The sequence below is a fragment of the Microtus pennsylvanicus genome, chromosome 2 (genome assembly GCF_037038515.1).
Source record: "Microtus pennsylvanicus isolate mMicPen1 chromosome 2, mMicPen1.hap1, whole genome shotgun sequence".
Lineage (NCBI taxonomy): Eukaryota > Metazoa > Chordata > Mammalia > Rodentia > Cricetidae > Microtus > Microtus pennsylvanicus.
The window spans coordinates 103786035-103812466 of NC_134580.1; the positions used below are offsets into that span (position 1 = coordinate 103786035).

At 44.2% G+C, this 26432-nt stretch overlaps 2 protein-coding genes across 3 annotated transcripts in view; one reads left to right on the forward strand and one right to left on the reverse strand.

Moving 5' to 3' along the window:
- The window catches only part of Shc4 (SHC adaptor protein 4), a 93850-nt gene that overhangs the window by 31569 nt on the left and 35849 nt on the right, over positions 1-26432 (reverse strand). For both annotated transcript variants that reach the window (XM_075962032.1, XM_075962033.1), the window contains exons 3-6: positions 16028-16091; positions 14517-14636; positions 5005-5058; positions 1453-1504 (exon numbers count right to left, since the gene is read on the reverse strand). In XM_075962032.1, the coding sequence (XP_075818147.1) occupies positions 1453-1504; positions 5005-5058; positions 14517-14636; positions 16028-16091 (290 nt within the window). The remainder of the gene's footprint in view (positions 1-1452; positions 1505-5004; positions 5059-14516; positions 14637-16027; positions 16092-26432) is intronic.
- On the forward strand, positions 9285-10890 carry Eid1 (EP300 interacting inhibitor of differentiation 1). Its single transcript, XM_075962031.1, has one exon. The coding sequence runs from the start codon at positions 9381-9383 to the stop codon at positions 9855-9857; it is 477 nt and encodes a 158-aa protein (XP_075818146.1). The 5' UTR covers positions 9285-9380; the 3' UTR covers positions 9858-10890.

The following is a 26432-nucleotide window of genomic DNA, read 5'->3' on the forward strand; positions in this document are numbered from 1 at the left end:
TCCTTCTCAGGACTATGTCCTTCTTGGCAAGCAGTTTCCCAGCACCTACGATGTGCCAAGCTCGATGCCAATGGCTGCTTCTCATAATTTCACTCTGACAATCACACTGCTTCCATGGCTTCACATCTCTCCCTAAATGCACCTGCTCCAGCCTGCCAGAACAGTTTTTCTAGAGCTCGGCTTTGCCAACAGCACCTCCACCCATCCACTCACAGGATCAAAACTCGGCTTATTAGCTCTTTCCTATCTGCCCTGCTAGGCTCCTTCCTCCATATACCTGCTGCAGCTGTGTCTCCCAACACACTGTGCCCATGTCCACCTTTGTGAGTTATAGTCTTTCAGTTCCCCAAGACCAGTCCGTGTTAGCCAATTATGTAGGAGCAAATTCCATCACTAGGGGGAGAAGATCCCTAACTCCCAGTTTGGAATTAAGGGGAACTGGCCTAAACTCGTCTCTCAGAGAAGTCTGAATGTTCCAGGGTAAAGGAGAAGGAACGGGACTAACCATGTCTATCCAGAGAGGTCCAACCTTCTAAGGCACCTCAGGTCTTTAACTCAAAGCATGGCCAGGAGATGCATTTCGTAGACAAGAAGAAGAAGAAGAAGAAGAAGAAGAAGAAGAAGAAGAAGAAGAAGAAGAAGAAGAAGAAGAAGAAGAAGAAGAAGAAGAAGAAGAAGAAGAAGAAGAAGAAGAAGAAGAAGAAGAAGAAGGTGGTACAGTGTCATGGTGGAGGGGAGCACATGACTAGAGGCAGATGCAATTGGTTGAAGGCCTCTCAAAAGAGACATTGGAGCCGAGACCCAAAGGCAGATAGGACTTCCCTCGTACTCACAAACCCCTGAGGGCTAGCCCTCGCACTGCATAAAGCTAGGCAAGGTAACACACGCCTGTAATCCCACTCAGTAGGTGAAAGCAGGATGATCGGAAGTTTAAGGTTAGCTACATGGCGAGTTCAAGACCATGCTTGTCTCAAAAAAGACGCTACATACTCTATCTCAAAGTAACACTACTTCAGCAGCAAGTGCATAAGGACACGGACACGAAGACAAACACACACACACACACATACTCACAGAGAACAACACCAATGCCTCGTTGAGTTTTATGAGTCATTTCTGTATCACCCAGGGATCTGGAAGCCCTGCTACCACAACCAAACAGCTTCTTTTCTGAGTACATAAATATACAATAAGCTTTTTGGTTTGGGAATCTTTCAAGTGACTGAGCTTCCAATACTGCCTGTGAATTTTCCCAGTTTTCTCAGCTGGGAGGATTATTTATTTCCAATTCAAATTTGCATAGTTTTCTTAGAGTCCTTCAACATCACACTGCAGAGATGGGGCACCATTGCTCTGAGTGACACTCATTACCGTGTACACTAGAAGTAACCATTGTTTTTATAGTTGGTACTCATCAGGTCTTAGGAAAAGCCAAAAGTTATGTTTCCATACCTCGTTGGTTGACTGGATCTTTAGCTACATAGGCAACATAGTCTGTGGTATCCTAATAAAAAGAGAAACAATTGCATTTTAATGAACGAATTGTAACCACTGGAAGATAAGACTTCCTTAGGGATTGCATTAAAATAGTATGTGCACAGTCTCAAATTTGCTTCTCTCTGAAATCTCCCACTTTTCTTGGTGTTAAAAATCAGGTCACATTTAAATATTCTTTTTTTCTAAAGTACTCTGGTTTATAATAAATATTAGTTCTTTTTCTTTTACTTTTAATAAAACAATTCTATTTCAAACACATTTCTTTTTCATTGAATAAATCAGCATTTATTAGAAGCCTTAAAAAAAAAAAAGACTTCCTTAGGGCCCAACACTGAGGCAAATTTAGTCATAACTTTCTCTAGGGCAGGGGTTGTCAACCTTCCTAATGCTGCGACCCTTGAAAAGAGTTCCTCAGGTTGTGGTGACTCCCCAACCATAAAATTATTTTCGTTGTTACTTCATAACTATAATTTTGCTGCAGTTATGAACCATAATGTAAATATCTGTGTTTTCCAATGGTCTTAGGTGACCCCTGAAAAGGTGACGACCCACAGGTTGAGAACCACTGCTCTGTAGCAACCTCTGTAGAGGTTAACAATTACATATGCATTTTCTGACCCTCATAGGGAGGGTGTGAAGACTGAAAAGTCAGAGACAGAGTGGATGTAGCATTAATACAAGAGAGCACAGCTAAGGATTCTTTAAAAGTATCTAGGAGCTACCTCCCCGAGCTCGTTTGGAATATGCATGGCATTTAAACAGCCACAAGAGCTAGCAGCAGCTGGGGTGTAGCATCGACACTGGCCCGTGTCCAACAGGCTCGTGTGCATCAGAAAATGAGTCGTCCAGAGACCTTTCTTTGCGTGTGTGGGATGCAAGCTAGCTTACAGGATAATACAGCAAAAAATATAAACTATTTCATCAATAGATGGGGAAAATCATTTTAAAGCCAAGAACCTATGAATAACTTAAGTGCAAAACGAATTGTGTTGCTGAGTTTGGGAAAGCAAGCAAAAAGGTGCCTGGGAATCCCAGCTTTTATTGGAAACAGTAAGCTGATGAATGGCAAGATTTTAATAATTAAAGATGCTTTCGTTATCTTAATCCTCAGCGGGAAAAATACCTACAATGCCATTTTGAAGCATAAAAAAGGTCTCCAGAGGGAAGATTTAGTCTGCTGGCAGGAAGTAAAAGCCATGTTGGTAATGCCCTCCAGGATAGCCACTTAACAACCACAATGAATCATGCAGGAAGCAGATCTCGGGGTCAGCAGAACTGTCTTAAGTCATTTTTAAAAATAGCACACACCTAAGATGTCTTGGGCAAAGAAAAAGACAGTTGAAGTGGCTTCTAAGTGAGTAAGGTCCTATGTGTGTGCTTTGCTCTCTCTTCTCTCAGAACTCAGGGCCACTGCAGACTCGAGAAGCTCTGACCCCTTTCCCCGCCTGTTTCATCATCTTCCAAATGATCCCCAACTTTCTAATAGTTTTAAAATTCTATGACTGTAAATATCTGGGAGAAACTGCAAAATAGTTAAATGGAAAGAACAAATGTCGGGAAATATCTTTAATTTTTCACAAATCTGTGCCGTGTTTTCGAAACAGAGAAAGCACGGTGGCTATAGAGGAATTTACAAGAGCTGCTCAAACGACTAAGAAAAACAAAAGCTTTTTGAAAAAGAACAAAAGTGAAGGAAGTCCAGCACTTGGGAGGCAGAAGCAGGCAGATCTCTGTGAGTTCGAGGCCAGCCTGGGCTACTGAGCGAGTTCTAGGACAGGCTCCAAAGCTACAGAGAAACCCTGTCTTGAAAAAAGAAAAAAAAAAAGGTGAAGGCGAGCAAACATCATGGGTTAGGAAGAATGATCCATAGTTTTGAAAATTGGAAAAAAAATGGTAGAAAAAAGATGATGATGCTGGACCACACAGGGACTTTTAACTCAGCCTGACCTTCCCTGTACCTGAAGCTGGACCACACAGGGACTTTTAACTCAGCTTGACCTTCCCTGTACCTGATGCTGGACCACACAGGAACCGTTAACTCAGCTTCACCTTCCCTGTTCCATTAGCTATTTCACTTAAGGTGCTCAGGATGTCCTAAAGCAAATATGGATTGGAATTCTAAGGGCCTCTTTGTAACCATATACCCTGCAGGTACATAATCTCATTTGGTTTTTGTACCACTGGGTGACAGAAATTATTCCTGTCTTGTAAAGAAAGACCCCAAACCTTAGAAAAGTTAGTACATCGAATCTACTTGACTCTGATGCTTAACACTAGTCAACACTGCCTTCCTGACAAGAGGGTAAAATTTCACTGGCAGGGGGGTGTCCTGATGCCAATGCTTAGGATAGAGCCAGATCATCATTTAAAACCCAAGCCAGTAGATTTTTCAACTGCAGAGATATACAGATTTCCCCACAGTGGCTGCAGATGGTTTGATTTGGGCAAGGTCGGTTCTTGAATAAACTTAAAGCTTCGAAACTATTTGAAGACAGAATGGAAAGCCTTATAATTCTAAAGAACAATAACAAATCATGCTGGGTAAAAGGAAATGAGGATCTGTGCACCAGCCCTAACATGACAGCAACCCTGGAACCTTGAAGAACAGGGTGAATTCAGGACAACCACCAATCATTATTTTTTAACTACATCATAAAGAGTAAGTCTCTTCAAAAAGTGCCTGAGTCCCTTCCTGATTAATCTCTCTCTCTCTCTCTCTCTCTCTCTCTCTCTCTCTCTCTCTCTCTCTCTCTCTCATATCTAACTTTTGGTTTCATAGTTGGGGACAAATCATGTTGCTGAATAGTTCCTGGGCACATCATGAAACAAAAGTCAGCCTGCATGTCCTGTTTGCTAATGGATCACCGATTAGTTAATCCTGTATGGAGCCTCTCTCTAAAGACTCTGGTCCAGAAATGAGGCAGTGACGGATCAAGGAATGACACTGAAAAGTGCTCTGGGGGAGAAACCCTGCACACCATGTGAGAAACGAACACTACACAGCCTCTGAATAGAGAGGATCTGGAAATTCTCCCTCCATAGCTGAGCAGGGGCTCCACAGGGTTTTGCACATCGGGATGGTCATTATAGAATGGGCTTAGTGACCTTGGTTGGCAACAATGATGGTGAACGGGATTCCCATCATATTTTAAATCCAACTGGTTGTCTGCTTAGAACACTCTCGGGAATGATTCTAGGAGAGGAATGGCAATGCACATAGGACACACCCACTCTCATGACTTTGACGTTAACAACAACAACAACAAAAAATGATCAGCTGATAACAGCAGAAGCCAGCAGTCTTCCAGTAAGCCTAAGCTTTTACAGTTCAGACACAGGGAACATCTGCCCGAAGGACTGCTTTTGGTTTTGTTCTGTTCAGCTTTCCACCTGATATATGTAGTCTTTAACAAATTGAGATCTCTGGGAAAGACACGAAGCAGTTAATATTCTGCATACGGGAGTTCTTAGCAGTCGCAAAAAGTACTTTTACGGATCGGTACTTACAGGGTCCCCTCCAGAGGCAAATGAGATCGATTGCATTTGATGCTTTGCAATAATCTGGAAAACAAAAAGAAATTAAACATGTATAATGCTCTAATGCATTTGTTCTGTCTCCACCTGCTTAGCGTCCCTTTAGAAACCTCTCTGCCTACAATTCTAAAATAAACCCTTTTGTTGTTGTTTTTTGGCATAGGGGTTGAAGTCAAAGCTTTGTCCCCACCTAGAGAGACTTATTATTGAGGTCTACCCGTCCATTCAGTGAATATAAACCTTTCAATATATGACACTGAGAAGTGTTTTATGGGGGAACTGAGGCAGGGAGTAGGAAAGAGAGCAGCTCTCACTTCCACCAAGGAACATAGGGGCCTAAGGATTTTAGGGGTCATCTTTTGCTGTCATGTGGGCAAAGCCTGCTAGAATATGAAATTTTCCTTCTGGAAAAACTGAGAGCTGAAAGTTAAGAACAGAAAAAAAATGATGGGAGGATGTGTTCCATCTCTTTGACCAGTACTTTCCCCACGTCCCTTCATATTCTTTCCATTTATATTTTTACTAAATTTATTTCTATTACAGACCTAGTATATTTACTTTTGTTTTAATCATTCACTATCATGTATCCAAGCACACTAATATTAAGAATTATAACATGAGAGCTGGAAAGGTGCTCCATGTTTAAGGAGCCTCTCCCGGGTTCCTCCCCCAGCATCTACATGTTGGATCACAACCATGTGTAATTCTGGTCACAGGATCCAGTGCCCTCTTCTGGCCTGGAGAACCAAACATGCACATAGTACACAAATACACATAGCGGCAAAACACCCATACACATAAAAGTAAAACAAATCTAAAGACGGTATAAAAATTTAAAGATTTCTAATGTGAAGTATGACTAGCCAGATAGCTGCATTAATTAGCACAAAATGATAGTTTTATTTGTGATACTAATTTGTTTACTTGTGTTTGGAAGCTAAGACAATACAATACAGTCAACAACTGATTTGTAAAAGTAAATTGCTATACAGTTCTAAAGGTTCATCAAAACACCAGCTATGCAACTACTAATGTATTCTGATAGCAGAACAGTGTGGCAGAACCTGCTAAGGCTGTACATATAAGGCAGCCAAGAAAATCTGCTCCTAGATGGACAGCCAAGGAGAACTGAATAAATACACGCAACAAATTATATTATCAAGAAATAAATAACTATTTAAAATAGCCCTGAATTAGAAGCAATTCCCAAAGTCAATTGTTGTGATATTCAAATAGTAGACTACTAACAATGTAACAACATGTTTGGTAGGTTTAAAAAAAAGGTCAAACACAAAGAATAAATTAACGTATTATTTAATTTATGAAAAATGGCAAAGATTTTATTGAAATATTTGCATAAAATGTGTTTAGTGTTTATTCATGAGGCACAAGGAAAGGAAAAAGTATTTTCTGAGATCCACAAAGCGTTCCTTTTCTCCTGGGTTGTAGGTAAACAAATAACGTTCAGTTTGTGGTTATCAAACCACACATATGACTTATGCACTTCTATGAATTAATATTTCAGTAAGAACAAAATCAACATGCAGAGATCATATACCAATAACCACTCATCAGAAACTGCATTTAATGGGCAAAAAGGAAGATTTCATACAAGTATGTCCAAATATAAAAGCAGTAAAGAATCATGTAATACTTTAGGGAAATCGTCATTGAAGGGTTTAAAAAGTGACCTCTGGCAGAAGAGAAGACAAAAGTGATATAACCATCAGAGGATGAAGGGCAATGCTGTGACTGATGTCTTCTGGACATGGCAGGGCCACTGTGCCCATAAATTCACAGCGTCTGTGGATATCCTCACAATTCCTGCACGAGATCACCAGCCCAAATCCCAGCCTCGGTAGGAGCGCTCTCAAGGCCAGAGGCCTAACTGAGGAGCCATTAGCAGGCGATGACTTCTAGAAGGACCAGTCTTCTTTGCAGGGATGGTAACGGGTAGGTGGCCCATGCTCCAGTGAATGGCCTCCCGTTCAAGCACATATGGGCAGCACTAAGTGGACTTAGTGGGTCATTAAAAAACAAAACAAGAGAATATTAATTTTGGAGAGGATATGATATGTTGTAAGGTCTGAGAGGAGTTGGTGGATGGAAATGGGAAAGTGAATAGGACCCTATAGCATTATATAAATGTATGAAATCCTCAAGAACAAAATTTTAAATCTTCTTAAGTAGAAAGATACATATCACTTTATGGATATGAAGGTAATATTATAAAGATGTCAATGATTGTTCCCCAAACTAATTTACAAATACCATGAAATTCTACCCGTCATTAGTGTAGCTATTTTTAAAATGTATATGAAAGAATAAATATTAAAAAAAAACTAGGGCATTTTTTTTAAACAAGTGGACAAGGTTTACCTTGTCAAGTAGCAAGGCATATCACTGTAGTTGGAAAATCCATCTTAATAGTACAACAATAGAAAACAAATTATTTGGTTACATACAAACTAATTTTAAAAGTTTTATATAGGATTCCTTAAGCATACAGGCTAGAAGAATATATTTGTAAAATGAAAAACAATATATTGATACATTTTCAAAGAATTCCTACAAATCAGCAAAACATACATATAGTAAGACCTATTAATGCATTGAAAGAAAGCAAACATTCCTTATGCCTACTGAAAGATAATTGTCCTCCAATAAATTAAAGCTATGGAAAGATTATAAGGATACAGTCAGGGCTGGAGAGCTGGCTTAGCAGTAAACACCATCGACTGCTCACACTAAGGACCAGAGTTCGATTCCCAGTGCCCACAGGGCAGTGCACAACTGTGACCTCATTTCCAGATCAGCCCCCTCTTCTGGTCTCTGCAGGCCATGCACACTCATGGCGCAGGGACATTACATGCAAGTAAAACATCCATACACATAAAAGAGAACAAACTGATAAAAACTGAAATTTAATTTTATTAATTCAATAAAACAACTGGTGGCAAGGGTGTGAATATTCTCAAACACTGCAGCTTAAGTTTGTAGAGCAAGTGTGTGTGCGCAAACACACACACACATTTGTCCTTGATTAGGGTCAACTTCAGTATATTTAGAAGAAAAAAATGGAAAGTTGAATTTTCACACAACTCAGTCATGCTGGCTAGGTGCCTTTGAAATGATGAGCGGTAGTGGACACCCTGGTTACTGGGGATGCTGTTGAGGCAGAGAGGATGACTGACAGGGGATGCTGTTGTGGCAGGGGGAAGGATGACTGACAGGGATGCTGTTGTGGCAGGGGGAAGGATGACTGACAGGGGATGCTGTTGTGGCAGAGAGAAGGATGACTGACAGGGATGCTGTGGAGGCAGGGGGAAGGATGACTGACGGGATGCTGTGGAGGCAGAGAGTATGACTGACAGGGGATGCTGGGGAGGCAGGGAGGATGACTGACGGGATGCTGTGGAGGCAGGGGGAAGGATGACTGACAGAGGATGCTGTGGAGGCAGGGGGAAGGATGACTGACAGGGGTGCTGTGGAGGCAGGGGGAAGAATGACTGACAGGGGATGCTGTGGAGGCAGGGAGAAGGATGACTGACAAGGGATGCTGTGGAGGCAGGGGGAAGGATGACTGACAGGGATGCTGTTGTGGCAGAGAGGATGACTGACAGGGATGCTGTGGAGGCAGGGAGAAGGATGACTGACAAGGGATGCTGTGGAGGCAGAGAGTATGACTGACAGGGGATGCTGTGGAGGCAGGGGGAAGGATGACTGACAGGGATGCTGTTGTGGCAGGGGGAAGGATGACTGACAGGGGATGCTGGGGAGGCAGGGAGGTAGATGACTAACAGGGATGCTAGGGAGGCAAGGAGATTGGGGAGAGGCGGCTGTCTGTCCCAGAAACCCGGTGCTTTCCGGCTTGCAGGGACGCGGGAAGTGCGGCAAAAGCAAGCAGTAATCAAGGAACTTGGAGCGGGTCTGCAGGCGGAAGGTCCAGACTCAGCAGCGACCTCCGGAGCCCACCCAGACCCTGGGGGGATCGGAGAGGGGGTTGAGGGAGTGGGGGTAGAAATAGAGCTCGTGCACGCGCACCACGCCCACCGCGCGCCAGGCCACCCACTCGCCTGCGCACGCGCGCGGACCACGCCCGCCTACTCGTCTGCGCGCGCGCCCCGCGCCCCGCACTCGCGTCACGCATGCCCACTCGCCTGCGCACGCACGCACGCACCCCCGCTCGCGTACCACGCCGGTCCCCGTCCTCTGCGCACGCGTGCCACGCCTGCTCGCGCGCTCGCGTGCCGCGCCCGCCCACTTGCCTGCGCACGCGCACCACGCCCGTTCGCGCGTCCGTCTCCGTGGAAGCTTTTTTTGCCTGGCTGCGTTAAGTAGCATCCACCATGGCGGAGATGGCAGAGCTTTGCGAGCTGTACGAAGAGAGCAACGAGCTGCAGATGGACGAGATGCCCGGCGAGGGCGACATGGAGGTAGGCCGCGGGGCCCGCGGGCCGGCTGCGGAGGAGGGCCCCATGGAGGAGGAGGCCGCGCCGGCCGCCCGCGCCCAGCGTGGCCTGTTCGCCGAGGCTGGCGCAGACCTGGAGGGCGACGAGTTTGATGACTGGGAGGACGACTACGAGTTCCCGGAGGAGGAGCGCTGGAGCGGCGCGATGCACAGGGTGTCTGCCGCGCTGGAGGAAGCCAACAAGGTGTTCCTGAGAACGGCGCGCGCCGGCGATGCCCTGGATGGCGGCTTTCAGGCGCGGTGCGAGAAGAGCCCTTTCGACCAGCTAGCTTTTATCGAAGAGCTGTTTTCGCTGATGGTTGTCAATCGACTGACCGAAGAGCTCGGCTGTGATGAGATCATTGATCGAGAGTAAATGCTGACGAGAGAGGAGGAAACTACCTGAGAGGGAGAGATTCAACATTCTGCTATTTTTGGGTTCATTCCAAATAGTTTTGTGCACACGCAAAAAAAATAACGGTTTTTGTTTCTCGGAGTAGAAGACAAGACAGTGAGTGGCCGTGCAGTTGTGGAAAAGGAGAATCAAGGAAGAAGGGGCTCAGCAAAAAGCTCTGGCTCAGACTGTTGAACGAGAGATGATTTTCCTTGCGTCGGAGAACTTTCTCGTGTTAAGCTTGTAAAGATGGTTTTGCAAGAGAAAATCGTGACTGCCAATACAAGAATCTAATGAAAGAATAAGGAAAAAATACATCCACAAGATAACTTTGATTCGAACTGAAAGCCTGTTGAGAAAACTTTCCAAATTCTATTTTGTGGTTTATGTAAATCAGATATCAAAAACTGAATTTGAGATTTAAGATTGAGTATTCAACCCCAAAGGATAAGCAAAGTTGTTATGCGTGTATAAGTGTAGACGTGTTATCATGTGTACTGTTATCTTAAAATGTGTTACAGAAGCTACTGGAATTTTGGCTGCACTTGTATCTTCATGATTTATAAAGCTACTGTGATCTGTAATTTGGGGGAAAAAATCCATTGTGATGATTTTTAAAGTTAAAAAAAAACAACCAAGATGTCTTTTTAAAGTTTTAAGTTCATGCATTAAAATGTGTGGGAAAGCCCAAAGAAAAACTTTCTAATACCCTTTTATACTAGGGACATTTTGCTTGCTGTGTTTTTACCTTGACAGATGGTAAGACTGTAGCTGAACTTCATATTGTGAGAACTGTTTGTGAAAATTGTCAAGAACAAGGAAATCCTACCTGTACCTATAAAAGATTTTGTGACCTATTATGCTGTCAAACTTTGAAAGTTTTCAACCTGCCCAGAAGTCCACCTGGGTACCTGATACTCATATTCTCTCCCTCTCTTTCTCTCCCTCCTTCTAATTATGCTTGTTAGTCCTTATGCACCAGCATTGGCGATAATAAATTTTCCTGTTACGTGTATTTTGTTTTGTCTAATAACTTTGCATACGTAACTTTATACAAAATTCCTTTACATTGCATGCATCTTAAGATTGAAACAGCCAGTGCTTACAGTGTAAACGAACCGTTTTCAATTACCTGACAAATGGATTCTGAGAAGTTAAGGTTAAGTAAACTGAAGAATTTTCTGAAAGAATTGACCAGCCAAGGGAAACCGCTCTATGCTGTGGGTTGTTTGGAGAAGATGCTGAAGTCCTTGAGTGGTGATTGCACCAAAGGTCTTGCCAAGAACAATGAATATATTAGCACATCTTTTATGATGAATTAAAAAAGTCCTGAGTGTTCCTGTGCTGTGATGGTAGGTTGACTGTAAGGGTTTCATGAGGTTTTTTTGTTTATTTGTTTTACATTCATTTTGTTTGGGAGGCAGGGCTGATGAGATGGCTCAGTGGGCAATGGCACTTTCTGCCATACAGCCAAGCCTGATGCCCCGAGTTTGAGGTCAGGAGCCCATGTGGTGGAGGGAGGGGAATAACTGCCCCAAGGGTTGTAGTTAGTCCTGAGGTTCTAGTCCGCCCTCCTTCTCCTGCATAGCACCTACCTGTGATTCAGCCCCAGTTGCATGTGATTGCAATAGCTGCTGAAATACATGGAAGGGGGAAGCTACCCAACATGGGACTCTGTTGAACTGACATTTGGGGGGTTGCCACTTATGTTAGGATATGACCTTCTGTAGTGCAGCAATAAACACTGAGTAACCCCCACCTGTCTTTACTCACCCAATAAATTCACTGACTGACTAGTTGGCCTTGGGGGAATCATCGATTTGATTTATTGGTGTCTATTTGGGGTAAATTGCTCACACCTCCCCTGGAAAAGTAATGACAGTGTCCACAAAGTTGAACGTATCTAAGTTTGGGGACCAAAGTATATCTTGAAAGGTAGAAGGAGCCATGCATTTGGTATTTGTGCGTATGTGGGGAGGGCACCTGCCGTAGCAAGCAGAGGTCAAAGGATAGCCTTAAGGAGTTGGTTCTCTCTTCCCACCATGCGTGCCTGGAAATCAAACAGGTAATCAGGCTTGGTAGCCTATCTCACCAGCCCGTATTCTCTTAAATTTCATGGCCTCTCAATAGTTAACTAGTCATTTGCTCATGCTATATCCATGGGGACTCCTCCACTGACTTCATCCCTTGAACATTTTAACTGTTCTTTTCCTGGTATATATGAAACAAATCTCAACATTTAAAACTTGCGTGATTCCAGAGGCCCCTGCACATGACTGACTGTGCAAGCAGTAACAATGGGCAGAGGAGTCTCTAAACAGCCCAGCTAGGCTAGTTGTGCAGAGAGCCCCAGAGAAGCAGCTTTTGTGAGTCCTCATCCATGCTGGACCCTGAGCAGCTGCCTTTGAGGTCATCCATGCACTTTTAAGTAACCCCTCACCCGATAAACTCACTGCTCACTGAGCTAGGTTTGCATGGAACTGATGGGTCTGCCATCAGTGCCTTACCTGGCGCAAACAGGTGTTTGTTGACATCTCTCCAGGAAAAGTCATACAACACACCTCTAACTGCCATGGCGAAAGAAGAATAGTGGAGAGAAGAGACAGGCTGGGCAGCCTCACCACCGTGTGCACCACAACCCCATTGTTGACACCCCCCAATTCTCTTTAGTTTTCCCTTGGAAAGGGTCGTTCAAAAACAATTATTAGCCAGAGGTGGTGGCATGCACCTTTAATCCCCACACTTAGAAGGGAGAGACAGGATCTCTGAGTTCAAGGCTAGCCTGGTCTACATAGCAAGTTCCAGGACTACCATAGAGAGACTATCTCAAAAGCAAACAAAAACCGATTATTCAATTCTGCACATGAGGCTGTCACCAGGATATGTCCAGCTTTGCCTTTTAAAAACAGTAAGTAATCGATGTAGTTCAATGAGACATCAACTCTAAACACAATGAGTCCCTGTGGTACCATATGCAAGTAAAACCAGAACAGCAGTTTACACATGCAAATACCCTGAGGTCAGAATGGATGAAATTTCACTTGGGTTGCATCTTCCGCCTTTGCCCCTCCAGACTATGCAGCACTGTGCTCACTATGGTGTCACCTACACTTGGACAGATAAGCAACACCCACCAATCAGGACTATTGCGTTGTTTCATAGTTAACAGTGTCCTCAGCTATTTTATACTACTAAGTGAGCTGTGCATTTCATCATCAGAAAAAAGCAACAGTGACGTTGTTGACGGTTTTGCATATTATGCTTCTGGCTTCCTGAGTGCTAGGAATGTACCTGAAAAGGCCTTGCAGAAAGAACAGTAAACAGTATCGGGCACCACATTGCCAGCATTGTGCTAAGTGATTTGCATACGTTACCTCACTTAATGACCTTATAACAGCATTCAAATGATGCAAGGAGCCTTGTAAATAGGTACTGTGACCCAGAGATCACCAATAAGCCATCCATGGGTCCTTGGTAAACAGTACTCCCCATAGGAACAGCCCCGGTTACTGTATATTAGACACAGAGCAAGATCAGGCTCCAAAATGTATAATAAATCACCTGGCTTGAGCAGCTTTCACGGTAGTTCCCACGCATGTTTAGCCCTGTGTCTGTGCCTCTTTTATATGTGTTGCAGCAGAGTGGTTCTCTAGTGAGTAACCTTTGCAGGAAACCCAGGCAACCTTAGCATTCCAGATCATGAAAGGAAAATGATGTCCACGTTGTTACATCTTAGAGAGCGCTCAACTAAAAGGCCTGGACGGTAACACTTCCCGCACACATTTCAGTTAGCTGCTTTTGTTGGGGGCTCTTCTCTGAGCCAAACTGCCTCCATCTTGAAGAATCCAGTGTACCCATTTGTGAAAGATCAGTCAAAAAAACTTGACATTCTCTCTCAAGAAAGAAGGACAGGGAGGGTACAAGACCCTCAGTAAAGTATCCAGAGTATCCAACGACTCCTCCCAACTAATTGAATGCAATTATGCCCTAATTGCACATGTTCTCAGAGAGGGGCTAGGACTCCATAAGGTGGGAAGGACTTGGGTCCGGGCTCTATCCGCACAGCCACAGGAGAGTCATCATCCATACTGGGTGCAGAGTTCTCAGTGTGACTGTTTCAAGGCCATCCATGCTCCTGCCTGTAACCCTTCACCTAGGCTTTGTAAGTGAGCCAACTTCCTTAGTTCCCCGGGGTAAACTTTCGGGAATTGTACGATTTGTCAGTGGCACCTTATGAGGAGAGGAGGTAAGTGTTGTCTAGTCCACCATGCCTGGAGAAAATTCTATAGCACATTAACCCCATGCTAACCCCAATAGCACCTTTGCTCTTTGTCCTTCATCTGACCTCAGTCCAATAACCACATCAGGGATAGTAACTGGCAAACAATATTAGCTGTGTCCTCTATCTTTGGTTCCTTATACAGAACCAGTGAGGGGCAGTAAGTGGTTTTGTAGGCAGTTAAACTCCACAGCAAGAGTAACACTGTTAGGAACTCTAATTACTGAGTGCAGAAATCTTGGGGAATTTTTCTCTTTGTAGCTTATTAAATTGTAAGCACACTCTGACACCTTATTCTCTTACTAACCACAGACTTCCAGGAAAAAAATAATATGCCAAACTATAACCATTAGTTACCTTACCTGTTGGTTGTCAAGGTTCATCAGTACGAGGCTGCATGTTGACACGGTCAGTTTTATATTCATTCCTGAAAACTGAAGGTTGCTTTTGCCAAGAACCGTTGACAGGGACTTAACGGGAGCCTTTGAAAATAGCAAAGCATCGTTGTAAGTTATGGATGAGCACCGCCTCCTCTCTGTTTCATTTTCTATAAACCAAATGAGCCGGAATGGCTGTGTGGTAGGACTTCACCAAAGCCTTGGCTCTTCATGGGACACGTGGGTATCAGAGTGTGTGTGTCAGATGAGCAGCGCCAGGGCATGCTGCCTGAGACATCTCGACACAGATCAGAGACGATGTCATGTTATGGACATCACGATACTTCACCATACTTACAGTCTCTGCTCTTAGGAAAAATAGTGGTTTGTCTACAGAAGAGAAGAAGACACCTTATTTTCCAGCTGTCGTTCCTTAGCATATTGGTATCAAATTATTTTATCCTTGTGTTGCATTATATTCCAATACTGGATTAGTAAGGAAAAGTTGTTGTTTGAATCACTCACTTGAGTTTCATAAAATACCATTGAGGGAATTTTGGCTTGAGATTAGGTCAAAACTTCAAGGAATTTCTGAAATGGTCCTAGACACACTTCTGCCACTCAGGGCTACATATTTGTATGAAGTGTCACTCTCAGTCACTTCCGTCACAAAATAGAATGTCCATTAAATCTGAAGATTGTATTAGATGTTCTGTAGTCTGCATTATCAAATACGCTGCCAAAATTGAACTCTTTATATGGCGACTGATAAGCACATCCTCATTAGTATGCAAATGGGCTGTCACCGTTAGTAACTGTTTTCAGAAATCATGTATGCTAGACAATTTTTATTTTTTATTTATTATTATCAGTTTATGTGTACCAAAGTGTGTTTATGAATGTTGGCATGTGCATGTCACAGCACATATGTGAAGGTAAAAGAAAGACTTTCAGGAGTTGGTTCTATCCCTCCACCTCTAGAGCTGGGGTTGTGGAAACTCTCATGCTGGGGATCTCCCCAGCTGTCTAGCTCAGCCAAGGTCCCAGCTTCCACCCTCAGAACACATGCATTCAGAGAGAGAGAGAGAGAGAGAGAGAGAGAGAGAGAGAGAGAGAGAGAGAGAGAGAGGAAGAAGAAGAGGAGGAGGAGGAGGAGGACATGCATGCCTGTAATCTCTACAGTGGAGACAGAGACAGATTCCTTGAGCTCAGTGGCCAGCTAGCTTAGCCTACTTGGCAAGTCCAAGGCCAGTAACAGACCCTGTCTCCAAAACAAACAAATAATGCAGGCGGAGGGAGACGAGCTGCCACAAGCACAAGCATACATGTACACACATCCACACCACATTCAAACATGCACACACATACATAAAATTCTCAGACAAAAAGGGGACCACAAAAAAAAATTAAAGAAGTCCAGGAATACAAGGACCACTTTTATACCACTTTGCCATAGTTAAGGCGACATAAAACAAGAAGCTCATGGAAATATTCACCTTTCGCTTTTTCATGGCTCCATGGACCCCAGGGACAGCATCACACAGGCGGCTTATTGCTTCCCTAAAGACAGAAACCATAGAAAGTCTTAGCATTCTCCCTGTGGTCTGTAAGTCATCAAGAGCAGCATTCAAGAGAGGGTTCAGAAAGGGTAACGGTAGCTGCCATATGATTTTAGCTCAGTCCCACGCTGTAAGGCACTGCACTTACTTTTTCTGCAGCTCAAACCCAGGAAGTCTTAGCAGCGCTCTAATACCGAAAAATTGTCTTACTAGGAGTCCTATGATTCGCTTTATTGGTCTTTCCCCGCCCTTTGGATTTTCAGACTTATTTTACGGTGATGCTGATTTTTAACAAGCAAGGGCAAACCGTTTTCTTGGAATAAATCACAATTCCACCCTGAGCAAAATCCTCACCATGGTGCATAAAGGTCATACTATTTCACCACAAAACACAATTAAATATGAATGAATCTGACAGTAGAGGAAGTTTATGAGGGATAGGAAAAGCATTGAACTTCAAGGTGGTCTCAAATAAGCCATATTGACTCAGCTACGGCTGCAAGCCATTGAACTCTTGTGTAATTTCACAGAGCAAAAAAAAAAAAAAAATCAATTTCAAGTTTTCTCCTTTGCTTATTTTCTGACCTTACTGTATACTGCACTTCCTGAGGAACAGGCAGCACTATTAATAAATAAAAGTAGCTGGTTAATGGAGGCAGTGAAGGAGCAGGCACCAGCTCCCCAGAAGGGTGGTTATAATGAGAAGCATCTGGTCCAGGGTAGAGCATTCATAACCAACCAGGCTTCCCTCTATAAGTGGAACACCCAGCCTGTTCACAATGCAAAGGGAAAAGATCGTTGTTAAAATTAACAAATTGCATCTTTACATACACACAATGCTGTATTGTAGCTTTATAATATGGTTTATGATGATCCAAAGGGAGAAGCCATCAGAGCAAACAAAGGCTTGCAGACATGCTTCTGAAAAGTCAGTACAGGTTGGAGCTCAGTGTTCTAACTTATATTGCAGAAGTGAGCAGAATTTCCAACGATTCTGGGCATCATTTCTACATAAAATGTTGTGGCTCAGAATCTCTGGTTTTCTCTGAATAAATGAAACTTTCTCCCGAGGCATTATCGTCTCCTTTCATGTGCCTGCTTGTGGTACTCAGCAGGAGAAAGGACTGCTCTTTGGGTCCGTATTCTCTTGGGAGGCCATATTTATTGTTCCTCCGATAGTCCAACCTTTGTTTTCTGGAACAGACTGAAGGATGTTGCAGATGTTTGGGCTTTCTTGCTTGGTTGTGTGTTGGATATTTTAGTCACCTAAATGATTATTGAATTGGTGAGATGCTTACAATTGATCCACGTTGACCTCTGGGATCACCAAAATAACTCACCTAGGTTCCTTGCTGTACTGATAGAATTCAATAGAGTATTTTAAGAATTGGAAGACTGTCTGCTTCCTGGCAGCCATTGGGAATGCCAGGCAAGCAGTTTGGAAAAAATAGTAGGAATGGTGATGGATGTTGATGCTGCCACCTACAATAACTGCTAATTAGTGGTAGAAGTCACCACTTTTATACAGTACCCTGTGCTTCCACAAAGTGTTTTCCCAAACAGTCTGGTTCTTGTACATCAGATGTCCGTATCTTCTAATGAAATTAGCATTGTGAATCTGACTTAAAGAGAATGGTCCCTCTCAGAAGGTGAACCATTCTGGAAGAGTGGGTGTTGGGAACACGGACACAGAAGTATGAGCAAGGACAAGAAGGCATCCAGTACTGACTGGATGACGGGAGCTCAAGTCTGTGACAGTGCTGGGGCCTGGTGTGGGAAGCTGAGGGACAGATTAGCAGTTAAAGGCCAGAGAGCTGATGCTCAAGACAATATATAGACAAGCGTGCATACCTGTGTACCAATACAATTTTATTTTTAGGAATAAGGGCCAGCCAGATCTGTTTGATGGGCCATAGTGTGCCATCCTCTGAATTAAACCACTTACACAACAATAGAGAAGTTCAGTCTTGAAAAACAAAGCTGGCTATGGTGGGTTCACATCCTAGCACTCAGAAGACTGAGACAGAAAAGAAGGGCTTCAGTTCTAGGCCAGCCTGAGCTACAGAGCAAGACACTGTCTCAAATAACAACAACAAAAAAAAAATGGGAAAATGTTAATATGCATCATACTTTTAAAACTGAAAATAAGGGAGCTGGAGAGATGGCTCAGAGGTTAAGAGCACTGGCTGCTCTTCCAGAGGTCCTGAGTTCAATTCCCAGCAACCACATGGTGGCTCACAACCATCTGTACTGAGATCTGGCGCCCTCCTCTGGCGTGTGGGCATACATGCAGGCAGAATGTTGCATACATAATAAATAAATAAATCTTTAAAAATAAATAAAACTGAAAATAAAAAAAACTACAAGATATCTCATGCTCACTTAAATTAGGAAAAGAAAAGAAAAAATACAAAATAGGTTTTTAGAAAAAATGGGAAATTCTAGTTCAAATGTATTTATCCATTGTTAGGGACCTATCAATTATTCTAAGGAGTAATTTGATGAAATTTGACAAATACTGGGCCTGTGAGGTGATTCCATTAATAAAGGCATTTACTACCAAGCCTTGAGGCTGTGTTTGTCACCTGGGGCCCACATGGTAGAAATAGAGAACTGACCCCTACAAGTTGTCCTCTGACCTCCACAAGTGCCCCGTGGAACGCATGCCCCTCCCCCACATACACAATCAATCAATCAATCAATGGAAGTGTAAAACCTTTTAGAATAACAAATATAAGAGTTTGATGGGCAAGAATGTGAGCTGAAATGCTTGAATACTGTGTATGTAACAGAAATTCTTTAATTTTAGAGTAAAAATACTGACCCACAACCAAGGGGTGCAAGATAAAATGCAAAAGCTAAGCGCTGTGATTTGGGATGTCAGGTATTCAGACTGGGAAGTCCTGGGGGAGAGTCATATGAAGCGGAGGGGAAAGGGTCAATGTTCAAACGTGACGCTCTGGTTACACTCATCCTGTCCAGGCAACACTGCAGAAAGTGCTGATGGGGTCGTGTGGCTGTGCTTCCAGCCTGTGGGCCCAGCACTTGGTCCCTGAGAGAGGCTGGGAATTCACAGCCAGCCTGGGCTACATAGCAACATGGTCTCCAAAAAGCAAACAAGCGTATAAACACTAACTTGAGTTATTTACGGCATTTGTGACTTACTGTTTAGTATTTCTCTTTCTTTTAAGTGTTTATTACTGATTTTACTTTTTATGGGTATGTGTGTGCCTGAGTGTGTGTATGTATACCATATATGTGCAGAAGCCCACAGAGCTAAGAAGCAAGAAGACATCAGATTCTCTGGAACTGGAGTTTCAGGCCATTGTGAGCCACCATGTGGGTGCTGGGAATTAAATCATGATCTTTTGAAAAAGCAGCAAGTGTTTTTGGCCATCTCTCTAGTTTTGGATTATTTCTTGTTTCTGACTCTATTGTAGTTAGGCATAAGCAATATAAGTAATGTTTTATCTCTATCTGAAGTTGATTAGATAAACAATCATTTGGGGGCTTTTTTTTTCTTTTTTTAGACTTTTTTAAGACAGAGTTTCTCTGTGAAACCATCCTGGTTGTACTGGAACTGACTTCATAGACCAGACTGGCCAAAAACTCTCTGAGGTTTGTCCTCCTGCCTCTGCCTCCAAGGAGCTGGAATTAAAGATGTGTGCCACCACCGCCTAGCAGATAAACAATCTTTTAAAACTATTTTTGGTGGTTGTTATTTGTTTTGTTTGGCTTCTGTTGTTGTTTTTTGAGACAAGATTTTATTGTATAGCTCAGGCTAGCCCTGAGTTCCTGGCTCTCCAGCATGCCAGAACTAACAAACTGGCTCCCTTGGCCAGGGTTGCTTTGTTACTCACTTTCTGGTCTGGCCTCTGTGTATGTACTTCATTCTCCCTGATACCATTCCAAGGCAAGTATTTGACTCCATTTTGTAAAGAGGAATCTAAACTTGAACGAATCCAAGTTTAACTGTCTTCTAATAAGGAAGCAAATAATGCCAGAGACAGGGAGCAAATCCAGACCCACACTGGGCAGGGAAGAAAGGGAAGGATCCTTCAGCTCTAGGACTAGAGCAATGTGTGCTGTTCCTTGCTTACACCCCCCCCCCCACCGGAGAGCCGGGTCTGCACTCTGGCCAGCCCTTCACAGCAGCGAGGCCACTATATGCTGCTAAGGGATAAAAAGTGGCAGCCGTCTACCTGGTACAGGCTTGGCTGGTTGACTTGCTTCCTCCCAGCCCTGGCAAGTATGCTCGTACAGGGTACACTCATGAAACTTAGGCCAAGTAAGCTTCCTGTGTCTTCTTAGAATGTGAAGATCTCTGTGGAAAGTCCAAGGAACCCCCACCTCCATCCAGTTCTAGTAAGATGAGCATCCAAACTGCCTAGGCTCCTACAAAGCCAGTATGTGCAGTAGGATCAGAAACCCATTGCCATTGTTCTTGAGTTCTCAGTAGTCCTCATTGTCCGCTATGTTCAGCGAGTCCGGTTTTATCCCAGGCTTTTTCAGACCCAGGCCAGCTGTCCTTGGACTTTCCACAGGGCAGGGAACCCTGATTGCTCTTCGGGCTGAGGAGGGAGGGGGACTTGATTGGGGGAGGGGGAGGGAAATGGGAGGCGGTGGCGGGGAAGAGACAGAAATCTTTAATAAATAAATAAATTAAAAAAATAAATAAAATGTCAAAAAAAAAAAGAATGTGAAGGTCTCTGACTATAGCTGTCCTCAAAAGAATGAGGAGAGCCTGTACCTTTGTGCCTGTGAACTTGCTTTCAAAAATACTTATTTGTGGAAGTGTGTGATGGCACACACCTACAGTTTCAGTACTCGTGGGGCAAAGGCAGGAGAATTGCTGGAAGTTCAAAGCCAGCTGGGCTATGGACTGCCTCTCTCTCTCTCTCTCTCTCTCTCTCTCTCTCTCTCTCTCTCTCTCACACACACACACACACACACACACACACACACACACAGACACACACACACAGACACACACGGATTTGAAACTCCAAAATCAACCATGGGCTATCTCTCCCAAAGAAGACCTATTGTACAAACTTTATTTAAATTTAAAAGAACAGTGTCCCACCCTGGCCTCCCAGAAAACATTCAAGAAACTGCTTCCAAATAACCTTTCACATTTCTGCTTTCTTTGCTTGCTATGTGCGCTAACTAACCCAGAATCCCAGTCATGGGAGACAAAGGCGTCTGCATTTGCTGCATTTTGTTGCTTTTTTTTTTTTCTTTTCCCACAAAGATCTTTTCTGTCCCTGAGACAGAGACCAAGAAATTCACTGTAATATGGCCAAGGATGAGTGTGACTCTCAGTGACTTTAGGAGCCTCAGCCACATCCCAAGACCAAGGCACTGACTAGAAAGGTAGGGGTGACAGGAAAGGATGGCGTCCAGGGCCCGGAGTGCCAGGCTGTCTTCTGCCCTCCTGCCCACCCAGCCGGCTTTTCCCGCACAGGCCTTTAGGAGCTGGGGGCTGCGGGGGAAGGGGGTGCAGAGAGGGAGCCTGCCTCTGAGCACAGCACCAACAGTGGCCACTTTGTTTATTGATTCTCCACGTGAGAGGGAAAGGGAGCGTGGGCTGATGTAAGGGAGTGAGAATGTGGCTGAAGCTTTACTGTTGAGACTGCAAAACCCCGCCCACGCCAGAAGACAGAAAAAGAAATTTTGCCTATCTCCACGAAGTCCAAACTAATCATCCAAACAAAACCACCTTTCTTTCCGGACTCTGCCCACTGCAGGACTTACGTTAGATTTTGTTTTTTTCCCTGTATCTTTGTCCCTTAAACAGCTGTCCTCCTCTGGAAGCCATGTTGCCTTGCAGTCGGAGGGCCGACCTCCCGCCCCCTTCAAGTTTGGAAGACAGTAGCACTGTCCTGGACACTGCAGCCCGTCTCATGGGGAGGCGCCACAGAGCAAACTCTCTGTCAAATGAAATTGTTTTCTGGCTTTCCTGTTTACTGAAGAGCTAAGTCTGGGGGGCGGGGGCAGGGGGAACCCCAGGTAAAGGACCCAGTAGGATTCGTTTAAGGTTCTTTACCGCCCCCAGCAGAGAGAGATTATGTCTGCCCCCCACCTCGGTTTTATCTAGACAAACATAAGACTCAATTTTCAACCATAGCGAGAGCCTTTCCAGATGATTGTCAAGAATACTCAAGCCAAATAAAATTGCCTGTACTTCGCAGGAGCATTGCCTGACTTATCATCTCCACAGGAACCCTGAAACAAGGACTGGCTCCCCTACAGCCTGGGACTGCCTTCAGGCAATGACCAGACACACTCCACATCCCTGCCTCCTTAGGTTGCTGGGACCATCCTGGGGAAACGTGAAATCTTTTCCTACGGAACCGCAAGACTTGGTGACCTGTGTGTTCAGTTCTGTTCAGCTTGAGACATGAAAGCCGGGCTGTGAAAGCCCGCAGACAGGACGCTGGAGAACCGAGACGGCCTTCACGGCAGTGAGAACACAATGAATGCAGTCAGGGCCCACAGACAGCGGAACTGTGGAAGGCTTCACACTGCCTTTGTGCCCTTATCAAGGGGGCATCGCCAGCACCAGAGGAAGGTACACCCAGCGCTTCAAATATATCCTTTCGCTTTAGAAGCTGGCCTCTGGGGACCCAGAGCAGGATAAAGCCTTTCAGTGGGCCCAGCATTCGCCCTCGCACCGACTTATCGCCCTCCTCTGCCCACTTGAATTATGCCTAACATCTGACTCCGAAGTGCTTTTGCAACCTAACCCAGCTCGCTGTACGTGGGTTGCTCTGTCTACCCTGGCCTTCTCTTTTGGCTCGGATGCAAATGTAGACCCATGAATCACACTAGAACCCGCTGGAAAACCATTCTCTCCTAAGTATCGCGTTTCCCCAAGTCTCTCAAACCAACAGACGGGATTGATGTCTGGCAGCCCTTCACCGTGATTTCTTGTAAGGGATTCATATGGTTCAATATTCGAACACCTACAGCCACAAACTGATGGTTCACGGGGTTTGTCAATGATTAAACCTTGTGAAAATGGCAATAAAGGAGTAGAATTGGTTCAAACAATAACAACAAATTTGTCAATTCAGAACAGCTTTCTTTTACTTTGGGATATGCTGGGCTTCCTTTAAAAAAAACCTTTGCTTTACACAAAATATGTAAAATATTATGAATCTTTGTTTGGAGTTAAAGGCTTTACTGATCTGCTGTCTGACTGTCGACATCCTGTTTCCTGAGCTCCAGGTGTGTCAGGGTTAGAGTACTGGCCACGCATGTAGGAGGCACTGGTTTGATCCCTAGCTCTGCAGAAAGGGAGGGAGACAAGAGCTTATTTTGAAAAGGCAAGGTCAGCTAATTCAATCAGCCACTTTATTTACCCCAATTCATTTAAACGATGAGCATGCTTTTCTAAAAAGTAGGCCTATCTTGAAAGAAGGAAGATTTAGCCCCGTTTAATCCTGCTATGGACAGTTTGCCATAGAGATATTTAGAGACAGCAACTGATGGGAAACAAAAAAAATGGGCATAGCTTCTGTTAAGTCTTTCCTTTTAAAGAATGAGCCCTCCCAAAGCAAGGTTGGCATAGCTGCCATAGACATTGTATGGGATCCTCCGTCGTTTCTACGTGTACATATGTAATCCCGAGTGGAGTCGTTAACTGTCCACAATGTTAAATAGTGGGAGAGCAACCCTGACCTGCACATCTGCCAAGAATACATCAATCATCATTTAGGTAAGCGTGCCGTGCCTGAACTGAGAGGGTCTTAGCCCACTAGGAGCTGGTTCAAGTATAGATGTTCGAAGCTATTCCTAGAGATACTAACTTTGCACATCTGAGCTAAGACCTAGCAACCTGCAGCTTAGCCAGCTGTGCAAGAGACTTCAAGGCACACAACTCATGGTGAGGATTGCACAGGATGAGACCTTCCCTTGGCCACACTGCACAGGGTGACTGGTTCTGCTCTACAGCTTTGCCCAGAGGGCTGCATCTGTGGATATGAAGGAATCAAGTACCTGCTGGAGCAGGGAGGGCTGTCCTTTGCCCAGAGGGCTGCATCTGTGGCTATGAAGGAATCAGGGTTCCTGCTGGAGCAGGGAGGGCTGTCCTTTGCCCAGAGGGCTGCATCTGTGGATAAGAAGGAATCAGGGTTCCTGCTGGAGCAGGGAGGGCTGTCCTTTGCCCAGAGGGCTGCATCTGTGGCTATGAAGGAATCAGGGTTCCTGCTGGAGCGGGGAGGGCTGTCCTGCCTGTGCATTTAATGAGAGTCAATTGTGGAAAAATCCTGTTTTTGACTCAATCATGATATATGTATGATAGAATATAATATTTGGCTTGGTTCTCCCTCTGTCTCTTCCCAGCCTGCTCAAGGAGAGGGATTTTATTTTAGGTCTGAACCTCTTTGGTCTCACGACCCTTCTACACACTGGTGATGAAGGTGACCTGCAGACAGGCCTCCACCTGCCCCTCCAAATGCCTGCAGGCACTGAGCCCAATTCCTCGGCTGTGGCTGCACAGAGCGGAAACACCAGAAAGTGTTGGCACACAGGGCAGATCAAATCTCACCTCCAGGCGTTCTGATTAAATTAGTTCAGGATGGGCCTTAGGGCCTGGGAGGTTTTCATTTGATTCTTTGTATTTGAGACAGGGTCTTATGCAACCAAGGCTGCTTTCAAACTGCAGTTGGGGATGAACTTGAATTCCTAATGCTCCTGCCTCTGTTCCTCAATGATGGGACTACAAGTTTTTAACTCTTTCCCAAGTCCTTCCAACAGAGCCTTAGTTGAACAGCATTCAAGGGCAGTAGTCTACAAAGCTTTTCTAAAAAGTCCAAACAATAAATATTTTAGGCTTCTCAACCCATAAGACTGTCACAATTCTGCTACTATGGCTTTAAAAGCAGCCATAAGCAATAAATAAAGAGTATAAAGGCACAAATAACATGGAAACCAACATGCATGGTTGTAGTGCCAATAGCACGCATGGACAATGACATTTAAATTTACCTTCTACACAACACAGAATACTTTTCTTTTGCTTTCTTTTCAACTAGTTAAAAGTACCCAAAGCACACTAACAGGCTGACAAGATAAAACTCAGGCAGAGGTCAAATTTAGCTCACAAAGGTCAGAAGAGAGTGCTGGATTCCTTGGAACTGGAGTTGGATGGTTGTAAGCCACCATGTGGGTGCTGGGACCCAAACCCAGGTCCTCTCCAAGAGAAACAAGTGCTCTTAACCACCAATTCATCTCTCCATTTCCATTCTGTTTCTTCTTTGTGGAAGGATAGAGAAGGAGACCATTTTGTGGGGATGAGGGCTTTAGTGTCAGGCTCTACCACATACATGATACTACAGTGTAAGGTTCATGAGGACCCGGGAATAAAATAGAAACATACAATTACAGTAAATGCTAAAAGGAACTAAAGCGAGGGGCTCATAGATTTGAATCCTTAGTCACCAGGGAGTGGCACTATTTGAAAGAATTAGAAGGATTAGGGGGTGTGGGCTGGTTGGAGGAAGTGTGAGATTAGGGGTGGGCTTTGAGGATTCAAACATCCATGCCAAACCCAGAGTCTCTCTCTGTCTTTGCCTGTGCATCAGGATATAGCTCTCAGCTTCTTCTTCAGTACCACACTAAGCCTCTGAAAGTGTAAGCCCGTCCCCATTAAATGCTTTCTTTCATAAGAGTTGCCTTGGTCATGGTGTCTCTTCACAGCAATAGAACAGTGGCTAAGACACTGTGTTTCAAAGCCTTAAATATATAAAGTAGAAGTCAATAGTGTCTCAATAAATGGCATATTTATTTATTTATTTACTTTTGGTTTTTTCGAGACAGGGTTTCTCTGTAGCTTTGGTGCCCGTCCCGGAACTAGCTCTTGTAGACCAGGCTGGCCTCGAACTCCCAGAGATCCGCCTGCCTCTGCCTCCCGAGTGCTGGTATTAAAGGCATGTGCCACCACCGCCCGGCCAATAAATGGCATTATTTTCTTATTTTTTTATGGCTACCTTCCTTAAGACCTGGATATAACCATACTGAATATCAAGTACAATATTCAATATCAAGAATTCTCCTAAGTAACTGTGGGGGTGGTATATGGCAAATTCTACCCACTGTAAAATTGTAATAAATCATACAAGTCTCTTTAAAGATAGATCATGTATCTGCTTTCCTTTAGGTACCCCATGGCACCTAGCAGACTATTTGGGGCACAGCAACACAACAATACATTCAGGATCTAATGTAATTTCAGCATGTCTGTGACACCAAGACAAGGCACAACTCTTATCTTCCTAAATAACCAGAGACCCTGAGATGCTTAGTGAGTCACGTGGAAAGAGAGTCTCAATTAAGT